General features: G+C 51.1%; 2 protein-coding genes across 2 annotated transcripts in view; one reads left to right on the forward strand and one right to left on the reverse strand.

Annotated features, from left to right (window-relative positions):
• Positions 1–901: 901 nt before the first annotated feature.
• On the reverse strand, positions 902–5,180 carry LOC123587510. Its single transcript, XM_045457296.1, has 3 exons — positions 5,176–5,180; positions 1,325–2,085; positions 902–1,181 (listed from the first exon to the last, which is right to left on the reverse strand). The coding sequence occupies exons 1-3, from the start codon at positions 5,178–5,180 to the stop codon at positions 1,030–1,032; spliced, it is 918 nt and encodes a 305-aa protein (XP_045313252.1). The 3' UTR covers positions 902–1,029.
• Positions 2,079–15,965, forward strand: part of CNDP1 (carnosine dipeptidase 1) — a 30,711-nt gene continuing 16,824 nt past the window's right edge. Inside the window, exons 1-6 of the mRNA XM_045457309.1 lie at positions 2,079–2,326; positions 5,693–5,818; positions 8,876–9,025; positions 9,747–9,909; positions 10,600–10,688; positions 15,652–15,852. Coding sequence (XP_045313265.1) covers positions 5,735–5,818; positions 8,876–9,025; positions 9,747–9,909; positions 10,600–10,688; positions 15,652–15,852 — 687 coding nt within the window. The 5' untranslated portion in view covers positions 2,079–2,326; positions 5,693–5,734. The remainder of the gene's footprint in view (positions 2,327–5,692; positions 5,819–8,875; positions 9,026–9,746; positions 9,910–10,599; positions 10,689–15,651; positions 15,853–15,965) is intronic.

Below are 15,965 nucleotides of genomic sequence, written 5' to 3' on the forward strand. Positions count from 1 at the left end.
GCGAGGAACAAATCCAGCTGTGGGTCTTCAGGAAACCCTGCAGATGCTTGGGATGGCTGGGAGGGAACGCAGTCTGCCCGGATTTACCTTTGGCTTTTTCCCTTATTCATGTTATAGCTGAAATGGTTTTATCAGTAGACGAAGTTCGTTTTTTCTACCCAGTGTGGAACCAGAAGCAGTGCGTCCGTGAAGATCAGTCGCAACCGGCGACCTTCAGGACTCTGCGTTGAATCGGTCCCTAACTATGGCTTGGGGTCTTATTCTGTGACAGGCACTGAGGGAGGTGGAGATCAGGGAGACAAAAGTCCTAGGCCTCACACAACTTAAGTTCTAGCAAGTCAGGCAGATAACATATAGAATATTGGGTAATGATAGGAAAATAAAGAGCGGGTGCACAGGGGCCAAATTCATGTCCACCCGGAACCTCCGAATGTGACCTTATTTGTAAGTAGGGTCTTTGCAGATGTAATTGGTTAAAATGAAGTCATACTGGAGTGGGTGTCCCCTGAAGCCACTGCCTAGTGTCCCTCTGAAGAGAGAGAGGGCGGGGGCCCGGTGAAGCCGGAGGCCGAGGTTGAAGGGTGCGGCTGGGAGCCAGGGACCCCCGGGACGGCCGGCCACAGGCTTGAGGAACTGTGAGACCATCAGTTTCTGGGGCCCTTTGCTCTCGCAGCCCCAGGACGCTAATACTGGGGATGGGTCCATCCCTGCCCTCCCCTGGGACTGCCCTGTGCCTGAACTTGCATTTGTTGAACTTTCTGTTCACGTCCAAAGAGCCGTCCCCAGGACTATTCCAGGAGGCAGCCACGCCCGGAATCCGCCCTTCCCTTTATGCCCCGACTTGCTTCCCAGTCTTGAAGGACAAGGAAAGCCCCGTGCTTTGAAGGCACACCAAGTTTTCTGTGAGTTGAAGGTACACGGTTACAGGTTTCTAGACCAAGAAAGAAAAAATGCCGGCTGAACTGCACGGGGCCCCTCTTCTGACTCCCGGAGCACCTCTGTCCTCCCCCGTGAGCCCAGCTGCTGGGCTCAGCCTGGGTCTCCCCGGCTCCCAGTGCGCACGTTGTGCCCTCTGTGGCTTCCGGGTGTTTCCCTTCCGCCGCCGAACCCCGATCTCATCTGTTGTTCCCAAGATCGTTCAGTCACTCCTGCAGGCGGTTTAGACTTACCCTGTGAAAACTCTTAGAAAAAGTCAATCAAATGAGATTCAAGGAAGGAAAAGGAGGCGGTGGCTGTGGTCTAACCACAGCCAGGACGTCTTAGGATACTCAGTTGGCCAGTGCTGGGCACACCAGCGTTGACAATTTGGGAGTCACACCCTCACCCCTCGAGTTGAAGGCCATGGCCTGGCGTAGGTGCAGAGTCGGAGACAAGTTCTTGTCTTGGAGAAGCCACTCTGCAGCTCCATACGGTGACACTGCAGCCACCGCACCGTGACTTTCGTCGTGGGACTTCCACGGGTACCTGCCTGTGGGAGAAACAGCCTCACCGTCTCTGTCCGCGGCGTCTGCCCTCGTGCTGTAAACGGCTGGCGTGTCTGCAGGTGTCGGCGGGCTTCCGGGAGCCGCGCAGAGCGGGCCTTCCTTCTGGCTGGTGTTTGGAGAGGCCCAGATCCCTGGCCAGCTGGAGGGAATAAGAAGGGTGACAAGAGTCCTGTCTGAAGTGACATCACAGGCGGGCGATGCCTCCTTTCTCCTTCCCTGCAGCCCACGTGGGGCGAAGACCGGAGGGAAGGAGAAAACACGCGCCCTTGATGTCGGGAGCTCGGTTATCGGACAGGCTGTCTGCCATCCAGGAGGGAGCACTGCGCACAGAGCCTTGGGGCCGAAGAGGGCCGGATGCTGTGTACAGGAGCTCAGGCCTCCTGAGAGCACAGGGTCAGGGGCCCGCTTCCTGTTTGTGTCTGAGCCCTTGCTGTCCGCGATTACGCAGCTCCCCCTCGGGCGGTCTCTGGCCGAGGAACCCCAGTTCTTGGGACTTGCTGGGGAGTTCTCCCCTGGAAACCGATTCCTTCCTCTTGGAGGGCCTCCAGGCTGCCCTCTGAAGGCCACGCCCCCTTCCAGCTCATTCTTCAAGGGACAATTGCTGTCAGAGTTAGTTAATCTCTGCCGGGATCACTTGGCTCAGTTCAATGCCGGCAGGGGCAGAAAAACCTGGGTTTTTGGCTTTTTTTTTTTTTGGTGTGGGGGTTTATTTTTAATCCTGTCATGGTAAGACTGACTAGGTGAATAAAGCCTTCTTTTCCGTGTTGTAACGAATCCATCCAAGCAGACCCGGGGCAGAGGCAGACCCTGTAGAGCGATCACGCGGGACGCCAGGAGACGTGGTGAGTAGAGTGCATGTGTGCACGTTGGCCCCGCACTGAAGCTGCTCACAAGGGGAGGTAGGCCCTGCTGATGGGCCTTTGTGTCGTGGGAGGAAGCGAGCTTGGCCCGGGCTCTGTGGGCAGCAACAGGTTCCTTTTCTATTGTTTTTTCTGTTCGACAGTCAGAATCAAACAAGGACAGCAAATGGGGAGGGGGTGGGTTTTATCCACATCCGCCCCCTCCCCAGCCCCCTCTCAGGGCTCCTGCTGCTTTGGAGGCAGGTGGGGGGGAGGGCCCTCGGTGAAGGCAGCCCTTGGCGATTTCCAGGCTGCCGTCGGCTAAGCGCACGATGACCCGGCTTTGTCCACTTGTCGGCGGAGCTGAGAGAGAGGAGAGTAGAAACAGGCCTGCGTCCTGTCCGGTGGGAAGCCAGGCCACAGACTGGGAGGGGAGACTTTCAGGAGGTGGGGCTGGATTGGGGCTGGGGGTGGTTACACCACAGACAGGGGCATGACTTTGAGAAGCCTTAAAGGTAAAGTGTTTAAAAACAAGAGTCAGCACCGGGGTACTTGGAAATTTGTTCTAAATCAAGGAACAACTAGCTGGAATTAGCCAGCAAGGCTTCCTCTGTGACGGGCCCCCGCAGCCCAGAGCTGGGCTGCCTGCTCCCCAAAAGAAAACACCCCAGGGCTTTCCCGGCTCTACCCCTGACCCCATTCTTCAACTTCTCCTTCTCTAGCAACTTTCTTCCTTCTGCCAAGGCCAAAGTCAGGAATAGCCTTTCTAAATCTCCAGAATTTTGTCGGGTGATTAGTTCAAGGTCAAGCTTGACTATAACACAGGGAAGCAAACAGATAAAGGAACGTGAGAGACTCCAGAGAGGAGCAGAGGTGCAGCTTGGGGTCGGCCCCAGATCTTCAAGGCAGGGCTGGTGCCCCGAGCTGCTCCGTGGGCCTGACAGCAAAGGCCAGCAGTGCTCCATGGCTCCGCGGGGAGGGGGAGTGAAAGTGAAGTGGTGTCGACCCCTGTTGTCCGGGCCACATCACCAGGAGCAGTCTTTTGGGAAGGTCAGTCCTTGGCATACGGCTCCCATTGGGAAGGGGGTAGTTCCCCCTGGAAATGGAGATGTTCTCAGGCCTTACGGTCACAGTTCTCCCTCTTTGCCTGTGGCTCCCTTTTCTTCTTCAAAAAGCCCTTTTTGTTTTCCATCAGAGAGGAGCATCAGATAATTTTTAATGGAAATTGAGTGGATAATAAAAGCTCAAATATTGATTTAGGTGGGAAAAATAGCCCATTTCAAAGGGCTTTTCCTGGGTGCTCAGAGCTACATCTTCTTGCCACTGTGGGTCTCAAGGAGTCCCTTCCTCCCGATTTATTTGCGGCCTTCAGCTTTTGGCTCTGCCCCACAAGAGCCTAGCTGGATCCAGCTGTGTTCCTCCCAGAATAGGAGGCAAAGGGAGCCCGTGAACGGCCCACTGGCGCCACCTACTGGACAAAGTTCTTAATCCGTTCTTGACCGAGGACGGCTCACTGTCACCTTGTTACCCACGACCTTGCTTCCTTTATGGACAATTCTCCTACTCAGTGGTATATTGAATGAGTGCTTATACTTGTTGTTTCTACAACAGCTGTACTGTTTTGCACTATAACTTAATATCTTACAATTCGCCCATTTAAATGGTGCAGTTACGTGGCTTTAGTATATTGACTTGTGCAGTCATTGTCACAATCCCAGAACCTGTCTGTCATCACCCCAACAGAACCCTGCCCGTGAGCAGTCACTTCCCATCTGCCCTCATCCCCCCAGCCCTAGGCAACCAGCAGCGTGCTTTCTGTCTCAGGATTTGCCTATTCTGGACAATCTGTAGCGTTTTGTGTCTGGTTTCACCTAGCAAGGTGTTAAAGGCTCGTTCCTGTAGTAGCAGGTATCAGTGCTCCATTTGGTTTTAGGGCTGAGCAACATATCTTGTCTGTATCACCCATCGATGGCCATTGGGATTATCTCCACCTTTCGGCTGTTATGAATAATGTTGCTATAAATGGTCATGTACGGGTTTTTGTGTGGACATGTATTTTCATCTCTCCTGGGTGTATACCTAGGAGTGCAATTGCTGGGTCATATGGCAACTGTTTAATCCTCTGAGGGCCTGCCAGACTGCTTTCCACAGCAGCTGCCTCATTTTACACCCCCACCGGCAACACATGAAGGGTCTGGTTTCTTCACATTCTCCCCAACGCTTGTCATCATCTGACTTCTTGGGTTTAACCATCCTTGGGGTGTGAATTGTGTTGCTATGGTTTGATTTGGTTTTCATTTCCCCGATGGCTAATGATGGTGAGCATCTTTTCATGTGCTTGTTGGCCATTTGTGTATTTTCTTTGGAGAAATGTTTATTCAGATCCTTTGCCCGTTTGTAAACCGGGTTAATTTGTATTTTATTACTGAGTTGTAGTTTCTTATATTGGAGACACAAGTCCTCACCTTGGCTGTGCTGGTGCCTGGAACCGTAGGCCACGGCTCTATTGTAAAAATGTACAAAAGTCCAGAAGGAAGAGCTGGTTTGGAAAAAGGTGATTAGTTTAGTTCTGAGCTGGTAGTCCTACCCTCGTCAGGACCAGTTTTTCTGCTCTGTGCCCGGCCTGGAGCCCACCATCCGGGTGGAGGGACGGCTGCGGAGGGAGGAGGGGGGAGACTGGGTCTCTAGCAGGTCCCACATTTACAGGGAAGGGAAGGAGGGACACCTCATGGATTGAAGCAGAGAGGCCAGAGCAGTTCTCGGGGAAGACGAGAGATAGGGCCGGGGGCCCTCCCAGGTGGAGGGTGGGGCGAACGGTGTCTAAGTGATGGCCAGGCCTTTGATGTCCTTACCGCATGGCTTGTAAGTTTCTTTTTAAGGGACTCTAACCTCAGGAGCAGACGGAAAGAACCCACAATGCCACACAGGATTTTAGAGAGTCCTTACAAAATTTTTTTTTTCTAATAAACTGGTTGATCACACAAAATTGTTTTTTTTTTTTTTTTTTTTTTTTTTTTTTTTTAACGGCATCATTCTTCTCTCTCTCACAAGCACTGCCCTTGCTGCCTCCTGGGATGTGGAGCACTGACTTGCCTTCACGGGAAGAGGGCCAACAGGGAGGATGGCATGTTAACGAGCCTGTTCACTTGGTTTCTGTCTTATTAAAATTCTCCAGAGTTGAAAATGAAGTGATTTGGTGAAGATATAGCAAAAACTCGAATTTCCTGTTCTACTACCTTTTGTTATTTTAGTCCAAATGACCGGGAGTAGCTGTGTTGGATAACATAAGCTTTCTTGAAGTATTTGAAAGGTCGAAGGTTCAAAATCTGGTATTTATCTTTGATGTCCCTCCCCTGTCGCCCGCTGCAGGTGACCTCTCTCCTGGCTTACCTGCTGCTGCTCGAGGGAGGCATGTTCTCTCCGTCCCCACCACCCTCCGGGCTGTTGGAGAGGGTCCTCCAGTTCATTGATCTCCACCAGAATGAGTTTGTACAGGTAAGAGGAACCACACACACGAAACGCTTAAATGGCATACCCTTTGGGTATCTGGGTGAGTGGTTATTTGCTGGGAGGTGTGGAATTTTCTTTTCTTTTTTTTTTTTTTTTTTTTTTGCCTGACAACTTAATTCGATTTGAAATGCCCTTGAGTCTTCACTGAATTAAACTAAGAAATATTTGTGGGGCGCCTGGGTGGCTCAGTTGGGTAATCATCCAACTTTGGCTCAGGTCACGACCTCACGGTCTGTGGGTCTGAGCCCCGCGTCGGGCTCTCCACTGTCAGCACAGAGCCTGGAATTGGCTTCAGATCCTCTGTCCCCCTCCCTCTCTGCCCCTTCCCAGCTCGTGCTATCTCTCTCTCTCACAGCTGTCCGAATAGTGCTGACACCTGCTGAGCCCACGCTAACCCTGGACCGTCATCAGAGTGCCCATTCCTCCCTTACTGGGGCCCTTGCTGAGGTCCCTCCTCCTGCAGAGCCTGCCTGAGACTCATCCCCCCGTGATGCAATCCCAGGGTAATACCACCTGGCTGCAGCAAGCTTTAGGTCCAGAGTTCTGCCGAGGTCAATGTCAAAGCTGTTTTGTAGACCTTGTGCAATGTGCACTTTATCTCCTCCCTTATAATCCTCTGCTCCGTTCCTAACCCAGTGCATGGCGACTGCACGTGGTGCAGGGCATACATCTCGCGGAGAAGAGATGGAGTGGGAGGGGTGGAGAAAGGGGAGAGGGGGCCTGGGAGAAGAGAGGGTGGGGGCAGGCAAGGGCTGTAGCCACTGTCTCCCTGAAAGTCCCCTCCTCCTCCTCCGGCCCTCTGGCCCCTTGACGCGTGAGAGCGTCCACCACGGCCCGGGAACTCTGGGACATCTCACGGGACTTTGTACCCAAGCCCGCATGCCATGTCTGACACACGATTCACGTTCAGTGTACGTATGCTGGATCCACCAGCCGGCGTTGGCCATATTCATGGGCAGACAGATGGGAAAAGCTCGTGTCTTGTGCCGACACACAAGCTGAATGGCCAGGCCGCTGGCCCTACACTTGACCTTCATGGAATCCTTCCTCATACTCGTGTGTGTCTTTACTTCACATGAGGCCTCTTGGGTGTTTGAAACCCAACTGGGGACTCCGGTGTCGCTTGGAATTAATGGGGGACAATGTGTGATGGACGCGTGTTGACTTGGGTGTTTCAGCCCAAACTCTCCTTTCTGCAGCCTCCTCACACGTACCCAGTCCGTTGCCTTTAGGGGTTACTTGGAGGCCTCTGTTCTATAAATGTCAGTTTAAGAGTGCAAAACACAGTATTCCTTCAGGTCCAGTTACTAAATAAAAGTGCCACATACTTCATACTGAAGTCAGCACAGCGCCCGACGCGGGGCTCCAACTCAGGAGCCGTGAGATCATGACCTGAGCCGAAGTCGGACGCCCAGCTGAGCCACCCAGGCGCCCCTGTGATTGATTATTATTGATAATTCGATACTACTTGGTGTTGATTGGGTGCCTGGGCCCAGAGGCTCTGAGATAAGTCACGTGTCGTCATCTTCTCTGATCCTCGCGGAAAGGAGTGCTTGTTGTCTTTTTGGCTTCCCTCTCTTGTGTGGCCAGATGTGTGCATTTCCCACAAGTCAAGCAACTAGATAGCTCTCTGGACACCGAGGGGGCATCCCACAGTCCAGCTCCCTCCCGACCCACCTGCCTGGCACGAGCGTCACCCCCCTACCCCCACTGCCGACTGTGGATGCCAGTCACAGGTAGTGAGCCCCCAGTTACTCACAGGTTCCATGCAGCTCCCGTGACTCCCGCTCAGGTCCCATCGTTTGCTATAGCAGCTCCAGAACTGAGGGAGACAGTTACTTACGGTTTCCATATGTTATGTAATAAAGGACGTGATAAAGGGTATGTATGAGCAGCCAGGTGAAGAGGCACAGAGGGCACGGTCTGGAAGCACCTTCTGTCCCCCTGAGGTTGGGGTGCGCCTCGCTCCCGGGCCACGGATGCAGTCACCATCCTGGAAGATGTCTGAACCCTGTACTTTCAGGGACACTTATAGGCAGGATCTTCACGAAGGCAGGATCAGTTGTGAACCAATGTCCAGCCCCTCCCTCCCCAGAGGATGTGGCTGGGGTCGGAAGCCCCAAGCTTCTAAACACAGCGTGGTCTTTCTGGGGACCAGCCCCATCCAGAAGCCCGTTAGAACTGCCTCATTAGAACAAAACATGCTCCTGCCTCCCGGGAAATTCCAAGGGGGTTGGGAGCTCTCTTTCAGGAGCCCAGTCTCTGAACAAAAGATACTCCTGCACCGTCATCTCATAGGAAATTACCAAGGTTTTAGAGGCTCTGGTCAAGAGCCCAGGACAAAGGTCAAAATATACCTTTCTTATTGTGTGATGGTATCACACGCACAACTGCCCGCAGGTGGAGAGCACTGCCCTCCTCATGGGGATGAGGGACATGTGCTGTCCCTCCAGCTCGAATGGGCAGAACCCGGTGCAGGAGACAAGGCTGTCCGCCCGCGGAGGCCTGAGTTTAGGCCCCGGGATACACGGCCTACTGGGTTCCGGAGGTGCCGGGGGCTGACCACAACACCCGTATGCCAAGGGTGGTCAGGGAGCCCTGCAGCCCAGCCGAGGCCACCGTGTGCTTAACCAGAGTGAGCAGCGAGGGCCGGGCGCCTCCGGGGCCTTGTGGGAGGCCCGGCGTCCTGGAGCAGAGTCACCAGACAGCTGCTCCAGGCTCTTACTGAACCAGAAGTGGTGGGTCAGGAGCCCTGCTGTGCACCTGTGGATCCAAGGAGGACAGGCACAGGTGTCTAGGAAGGCAACCCTGTGCCCAAGCTGTCCTGACCTGCTCTTCCTGACACAGCAAACATCTCTACCGGCCCGTCTGGCAGTTCATCTTGGGTGTTGCCTGTTTGCCAGCTCAGTGTTCAGGTCAGGTGAAGAGTGCTAGAGATTTGGTGTCCCCTACCCCTGAGTGACGTCTCAGTGAGGAGCACCCACCCAGAGCAGGTGTGGGTGACACTCCCCAGGCAAATCACCTTGTCGCCTTTTCTCACAGATACTTAAGGAGTGGGTGGCCGTAGAGAGTGACTCCGTTCAGCCCGTGCCCCACCTCAGGCAAGAGATCTTCCGAATGATGGCCCTGGCTGCAGACAAGCTTCGGTGCCTGGGTGCCAGCGTGGACTCCGTGGACACGGGCTTTCAGCAGGTTGGATGGCCCCTCCCCCACCACGAGCGAGGCCACCTCCCTGGGCGTCAGCCATGGCTTCCCGTGGGGGTGGCAAGACTGGAACTGGCTTCGATCCTCCAGAAAAACGCCCCTATAATCTTCATACCCAGTAAAGATGAAGAATTACATCTTGTCCCCGACGAGATGGTGTTACTGATCAATCGTTGTGTCAGGACTGGGAAGGCCCCCCTCCGTATTCTATTCACATCCTTCACGTGTGGTTCCAGTTACTCCCAAACCATCCTTTCCCTTACGTTCAAATGTACCTTTCTCAAAGGACCCGGTCCTGCATCAGAGTTACGGCTTATTACTGCGTCTCAGTCACAAATGGCAATCCTCCATTTAAGTGCCGTTGCACCCGCGTCAGCATTGATGAATCCCTGAATGGTCTGTTTTCCAGAACCATGTCCACTGGATTTAAGCCTTTGGAGTCTGAGTTCATACTGAAGAGCATGTTCGATTCAGCTGACTGTCACCATGCATCTAAAAAAGTATTTTTCATTACGTTTTAGGTTTTAATTAAGTGGCTCATGGTACCCTTTTTAAATGTAGATAAAGTGATGATCAGAAAAACTGTGTGGGCTCTACAAAAGACCATGGGTAGACACAACACAGGACTCCTACTCTCATGTCTGAGTTTTCTGGGAGAACTAGACAACATTTATTTATTTTTTTTATGTGACCTGTTTTTCTTCTGCAGCTGCCTGATGGTCAGACTCTCCCGATACCTCCCATCATCCTGGCCGAACTGGGAAATGACCCAAAAAAGCCCACCGTGTGCTTCTATGGCCACTTGGACGTGCAGCCTGCTAGACAGGAAGATGGGTGGCTCACAGACCCTTACACGCTGACGGAAGTGGATGGTCAGTGATGCATCAGTGTTGGGTTCTTTGTGGATAAGGGATTGCCTACAAGGCTTGGGGACTAAAGACGTGACTCCTATCCCCTGTCACCGTTAAGGATCAACAAAATGCTGCCAGTCTTATAGTCTACCAGTTGTCCAACAAGGCTGGCTGTTAGTCATTTGTGAAATAAACTACAGCTGTGCACGTGATGCATGCTCTTGGGCGAGTTAACTCCCAAGATGGGGCTTCTTGGGAGGAAGGTAGTCGTCCGGGTCACACAGTTTCCTTTGTTAAAATACTGAGTGAAATTATGTTTTTTAAAGAAAAGAAGAAAGGTTAACGGAGATACACACATACCCTGTTTTCATTCTCATGCGAATTATAAACTCTTGAAAGGACAGGCTGTGTTACATGGCATTCCGCAACAGGTCCGCAGGTCCTTTCCAGCGAGCTTGGATAAAGGGGCTAATTCCTATTAAGGCCAGAGGGATTTGTATATTGCAAATTAGTTTGTATTATCTGACTAGCTGATGGCCATACTGTTTGTACAGAAGAAATCGGACATGGTGATCTCGAAGCACGATTTGTGCCTGGAAAAATAGAAAGTACTGTTAAAATGATTACCCATAAAACTACCTTTGTTTTTAACTTGCTCAACTTGGCAGGGGTGTCTGTGCCTTTCTCAAAGTCCTTCCCCTATTTTTAAAGGAAAACTTTATGGTCGTGGAGCAACAGACAACAAGGGCCCCGTTTTAGCGTGGATTAATGCTGTGAGCGCCTTCAGAGCCCTGGAAGAAGTAGGTAACCAGCTGTGTTTGGGAGGGGATGTTGTCGGCATTGGTCACTATGATCACAATGATGATGATGACAAGGACGATCATGGCAGTGAAGGTGACAGCGTTGATGATGATGACCATTATGATGATGGTGATGATGACAGTGCAGGTGGTGGTGATGGTAAAGATGGCAATGACGAGGATGGCGATTGGCAACAATGACGATGACGATGTGGACATTGATGATGACGATGACAGTGATGATGACGATGATGATGACGATGATGATGACGATGATGATGATATGGACATTGATGATGACAATGACAGTGATGATGATGATGATGATGATGATGATGATGACGTGATGATGACAATGACAATGATATGGATGATGACGATGACAGTGATGATGACAATGACAATGATGTGGACATTGATGTTGACAGTGACGACAATGACAATGACGATGTGGACACTGACGATGACGACGATGATGGTGATGACGATGGTGAGGACATAATGATGACAATGACGATCACGATGATGACGAGGACAAGGGTGATAGTGATGACGAGGGCAATGATGACAAGGATGACAAAGATGAGGATGACGATGACAATAAAGGCAGCGTGCTTTGTGTCACAGTGCTCCAAGCTTAAAATTGCTCTGTGTCCTCTTCTGTTCCCAGCAGTCTCCAGGGGTGTGGGTTACCATCACACCCACTTCACAGATGAGGAACTTGAGGCCTGGGAAAACAAAGGGACTTTCTGAGGCTGCCCGCTGGTCTGGGGCAGGGGTGGTGCTGATGCTTTGAGCCTGCGCTGTTGACCACAGTTAAAAACAAAACACAAAGCACAGGAGGAGCCTGCACTCGTCTTTTTATCTTTCTCTTGTCTGGTCTCCTATCTTTATCTTGTCTCTTTTATCTTTATCTTACTTTAGCTTGTCTTTTTTGTCTTCTCCTCCTCCTTAACACAAGATATGGCTTCGTTAATAGAGACAGACATGCACTTTAAAGAACGTAGTAGCTGCTTTACAGATTATCAAGATAGAACTCTCTGGTATGTGACGTTCTGTCTGAATCCTCAGATCTCTTTCCATTTGTGTGAAAAGTGGTTTCAACAGGGGTCCAAGTCAGGGCATGGAAAGGTAGGAGTGCAGCTCTGAGGAGGGGGACCTCCCCTTTCAGGCCACCGGAGGATGGCATTGGTGGACCCAAGCTTGCATCTTTAACTGTCTCATGCGATGTCCTCCAAGGCTGGTTTCATCTCACACCACTCTCCTCCTACTAACGAATGTGGTTAGACTCCAAACAGAGGAGTCAGTCTAGCCGCGTGGCCACGGGCAAGAGAGTTAATCTCTCTGGGCCTCAGATTCTGCTCTGTAAAAATGACGGCATTGATTTGGGTGGTCAGCTTTCCAACACTGTTTAGTTGATGGCGTATTTCCATTTGGCACTGAGTTAGCCCGTCGAGTTGGTGAGCATGATGGCAGGGAGAGCCTGGCCCTTGGCTCCTAGCCCCTGTCCGTGCTCCCTGTTCTGGGGAAGGCTGGGAAATCCCCACGCCGAGCCCGAGCCAGCTGCAAGTTCAGGGAATCTTCCTGGAGAGGAGGCAGCTCTAGGGCTAGACGTGGTGGGAGGGGCCGTTTCAAATGGAGACGGAAGAGAGGAGAGGAAGGAGGGGAGGCACCACCGTTACACCCCAACTCCTAAGGCACTTCCCAAGGAAAGCCGCCTGCCGGCTTCTCCCTGTGCATTAAGTTCAGGGCACCTACTGTGCTCCAGACACCCGAGAGGTCCAGGGGCTGCAAATACAGGTCCCCATGGTCCTGGCCTCATTCCCTAGCTCACAGCGGACCTGCTTCATGGCCCTGGGGTCTCTGGGTACACTGAGATGGCCTCGGCGTTTTAGGAAGTTCTTCAAGGCCCTTTGAGCCAGAGCTTCCCTTCTTCTCAGGACTTACTTATGAGGAGTCCATTGTGGAATATTCCTCGAACTGCAGTTTGGAATGGGGCGTCTAAGTTAAGTCATAGGGTTGACATTTTGCACCTATCTTGTTCGATGCGGTATTACAAGAAGGAAGCTTGGGTTGGCTCTGTTGGTTCCGGGACATGCACATTTATTACACTCGGTTCCTGTCTGGGCTCCACAAAGCATTAGCTTTGTGCCTCTGGAGTGCAGAAGGATTTTGTGGGACCGAAATGTGTAACCTTTCTACCTTCCTCTCCTCTTGCTCACATGACTTCACTGAATTAACCATTTGAAGATTGGATATTTAAAAAGAAAATGGGGCCCATCGGGTGACTTCATGGGCAAAAAGGAAGGTGTTACCAGTCACAGAGGAAGCAGACCCTCTGCCCGTCATCCCCACCCCAGCCCCAGCCAAAGGCCCTGAGAGCAGCACACCCTGTCTAGGACAGAGGAGGCTCGAGGTGGGGGTCCCGCTGTGTGGGTCTCCATCCAGCCTGTTCCAAGGAGACCTGGGGAAGTAGGGGTCTGTGTCCAGGTGCCAGGCAGAGCGAGCCAGCCCACCCTCCTGGATGGCCTCTTCCAAATCCTGTCCGTCAGACCAGGTCCTGACTTTGCCCCATGTTTTCCTAGAGGCAATTTCATCAGCAGCCAGGGGCTTCTCTTTCAGGAGTTCATTTTCTCCTGAGACAGAGCAGAAGAGAGGGATGTGACCGCTCTTGACTCCACTGCTTTATCTCACTGAGAAAGATGAGCTTCCCAAGTGAGCCCATTGTTCTGGCTGGGTCCCGTTGACCCCCTACAAAGCTGCCTCCCGAGTTGTCATACCTGCTTAAATAAGCCCTGAGTGTTTAACATGATCTTGGTTTCTCTTTCTTTTTCTCTTTCTTTACTTCTTTCTACATTCTTTCTGTGTCTTCTTCCTTATTTCCTTTCTTCCTTCCCTCCTCCCTCCCTCCCTCCTTCTCTCTCTTGTCTCTTTCTTTCTTTCTTTCTTTCTTTCTTTCTTTCTTTCCCTTCCTTCCTTCCTTCCTTCCTTCCTTCCTTCCTTCCTCTGTGTCTCTATCTCTTTCCTTCCTCCCTCCCGCCCTCCTTCTATTTGTCTCTTTCCTTCCTTCCTTCCTTCCTTCCTTCCTTCCTTCCTTCCAAGGGAGAAAGCAATATGTATAATAAAGTTCCTATATATAAAGGCCAAAGTTTGCTTTGCTTTTTAAATTTCAGCTCTGAAATGCACACGATCACAAACAAAACAGAAGAGGGGCGCCTGGGTGGCTCCGTCGGTTGGGCGTCCGACTTCGGCTTGGGTCATGATCTCATGGTTCACAGGTTTGAGCCCCACATCGGGCTCTGTGCTGACAGCTCAGAGCCTGGAGTCTGCTTTGTGGATTCTTTCTCCCTGTCTCTCTGCCCCTGCCCAGATCATACTCTGTCTCTGTCTCTGTCTCTCTCTCTCTCTCAAAAATAAATAAAACATTAAAAAAGTTAAAAAACAAAACAAAAACAGAAGAGATGTTCACTGCCCTTGGACAAATCAGTTAATCTCTTGGAGCCTCATTTACCTGAACTAGGAATAGTCCCCTCGACCTCAGGAACCTACAGTGGAGTAGATGAAGTCCCAGGTAGGAGGAGCTCCTAGCCCAGGAGTGTGAGGCCCTTTGCAGTGTGGTTTCTTCCTTGCTGGTGCCCTCCTGTTCTTCTGCCCTCCTGTCCTCTCTCTGTGTCTTGCTTATCGAGCGCGCAAATGCACCTCACCTCAGTGGCTAATTTCACTGAGAGGCAGACAGCTGTTAACACCCATACCGCGTGGGTGGGTAGGTGAGTGGCCGAGGAGCAGCTCGTCTCGGGCGCCTTGGGTGTCAGTGACAGAGCGGACGGCTGTGCCGTCTGCCTCCCCCAACACGTAGCAGCTACTGGCTTGTGTTGTGTTAATCACATTTTGCCAGAAAATTCTTAAGCTTTCCAACTACTTCTCCGCAATTGTTTTCTAGTTAAATGTTAATAAAGAGCTTTCAAATATTAATATTTCAGAACTTCAGCTTAACTTCTTAAGACACATAGAAATAAATGTACCCAAGGGATACATTTGAACAAATCGTTATCCCCAAATGCCCTTAACCAACTGAATGACCGAAGGTCACTTAATTTCTAATATATAATCCTCCGCTCATCCTGCCTTTGTTAATCTTTGGTGAGTCATTCCCACTCGTTAAAACTAATTAGTATGTTTGTGCCATCGATTATCTGCATGGAATTACTTCTAGAGTTCTCCTGTGCATGTTTTATGCTCCAGGAAAAGACTTTGACCTCTCCTCTTCATGTGGCTCTCAAAGATATGAAGTTATAAATTATAAAGATACAAAAAGATCAAAACCGAATGGGGGAAAGGCACATTGTAAAAATTTTAAAGGAGCTATTCTGTGCCCTAATATTAGCTAGAGAAAAACCTGAGTTCCATTTTGCTGCAAGATCAAAGCCTTTGAATAAGTTAAAAGGCAGATTGAACTCAAAGCTGAAAAATAACAGATACTTGAAATAAAAATTATCCTGAGGCTTAAACATTAGACAGTCGTTCAAAGGAAGGAGTTCTCATTTATCACGCTCAGAATTACGAGAACAGAAAAAGATTTGTAATCGAGTAACCTTTCTTGAAAGGTTCCTTTTGGGGAGAGGGAGGAAGGTGCCCATCTCTGTGGCGGCCCAGCCGAGTCCTGAAGTGTAGACGTTGCTTTTTCGGTAGGAATTCCTTCCCCGAGTCCTTTGTGGTCCACGCTGAATCGATGGGTCATGCTGGAGGCCGTACGCTGGGCCTTCCCTTGAATTCTGCTTCCTGGTCTTAGGTCTGACCCCTTTGTTGTAAATGGAGCCGTCGGGTATGTGGACAACCCGTACGTTGAATGTGTGTGGTGATGTATTTTTGTCACACGTGAACTTCTTCTGGATCCGAAAAGATGAATGGGCATGTTGTGCAAGTTTTTGACGGAATGGTTTGTTCTGTTGTTCATCTGATTCAGGATCTCCCCGTGAATATCAAATTCATCATCGAAGGCATGGAAGAAGCCGGTTCTGTTGCCCTGGAGGAACTGGTCAGAAAAGAAAAGGACCGGTTCTTTTCCAGTGTAGACTACGTCGTGATTTCAGATAACCTGTGGATCAACCAGGGGAAGCCGGCCCTCACCTACGGCACGAGAGGGAACAGCTACTTCCGGGTGGAGGTATTTGCAAGCTCCAGGAGGGCGAGGGAGGAGTCCGTCCTGGGATCTTGGAGGGAAGAGAGAAAGCTCTTGAGAGAGGAGAGTTCGGACCTGGAGGCTTGGCCGGGTCACGG

This window comes from Leopardus geoffroyi, chromosome D3 (genome assembly GCF_018350155.1).
Source record: "Leopardus geoffroyi isolate Oge1 chromosome D3, O.geoffroyi_Oge1_pat1.0, whole genome shotgun sequence".
In the NCBI taxonomy this organism is placed as follows: Eukaryota; Metazoa; Chordata; class Mammalia; order Carnivora; family Felidae; genus Leopardus; species Leopardus geoffroyi.

Bases quoted from the DNA above. Each gene is read 5' to 3' on its own strand.
- LOC123587510 (XM_045457296.1), bottom strand. The intron at 1,182-1,324 runs GTGAGGGTGTGA...ACTTTTTCTAAG, and splicing joins CATGGCCTTCAACTCGAGGG to AGTTTTCACAGGGTAAGTCT.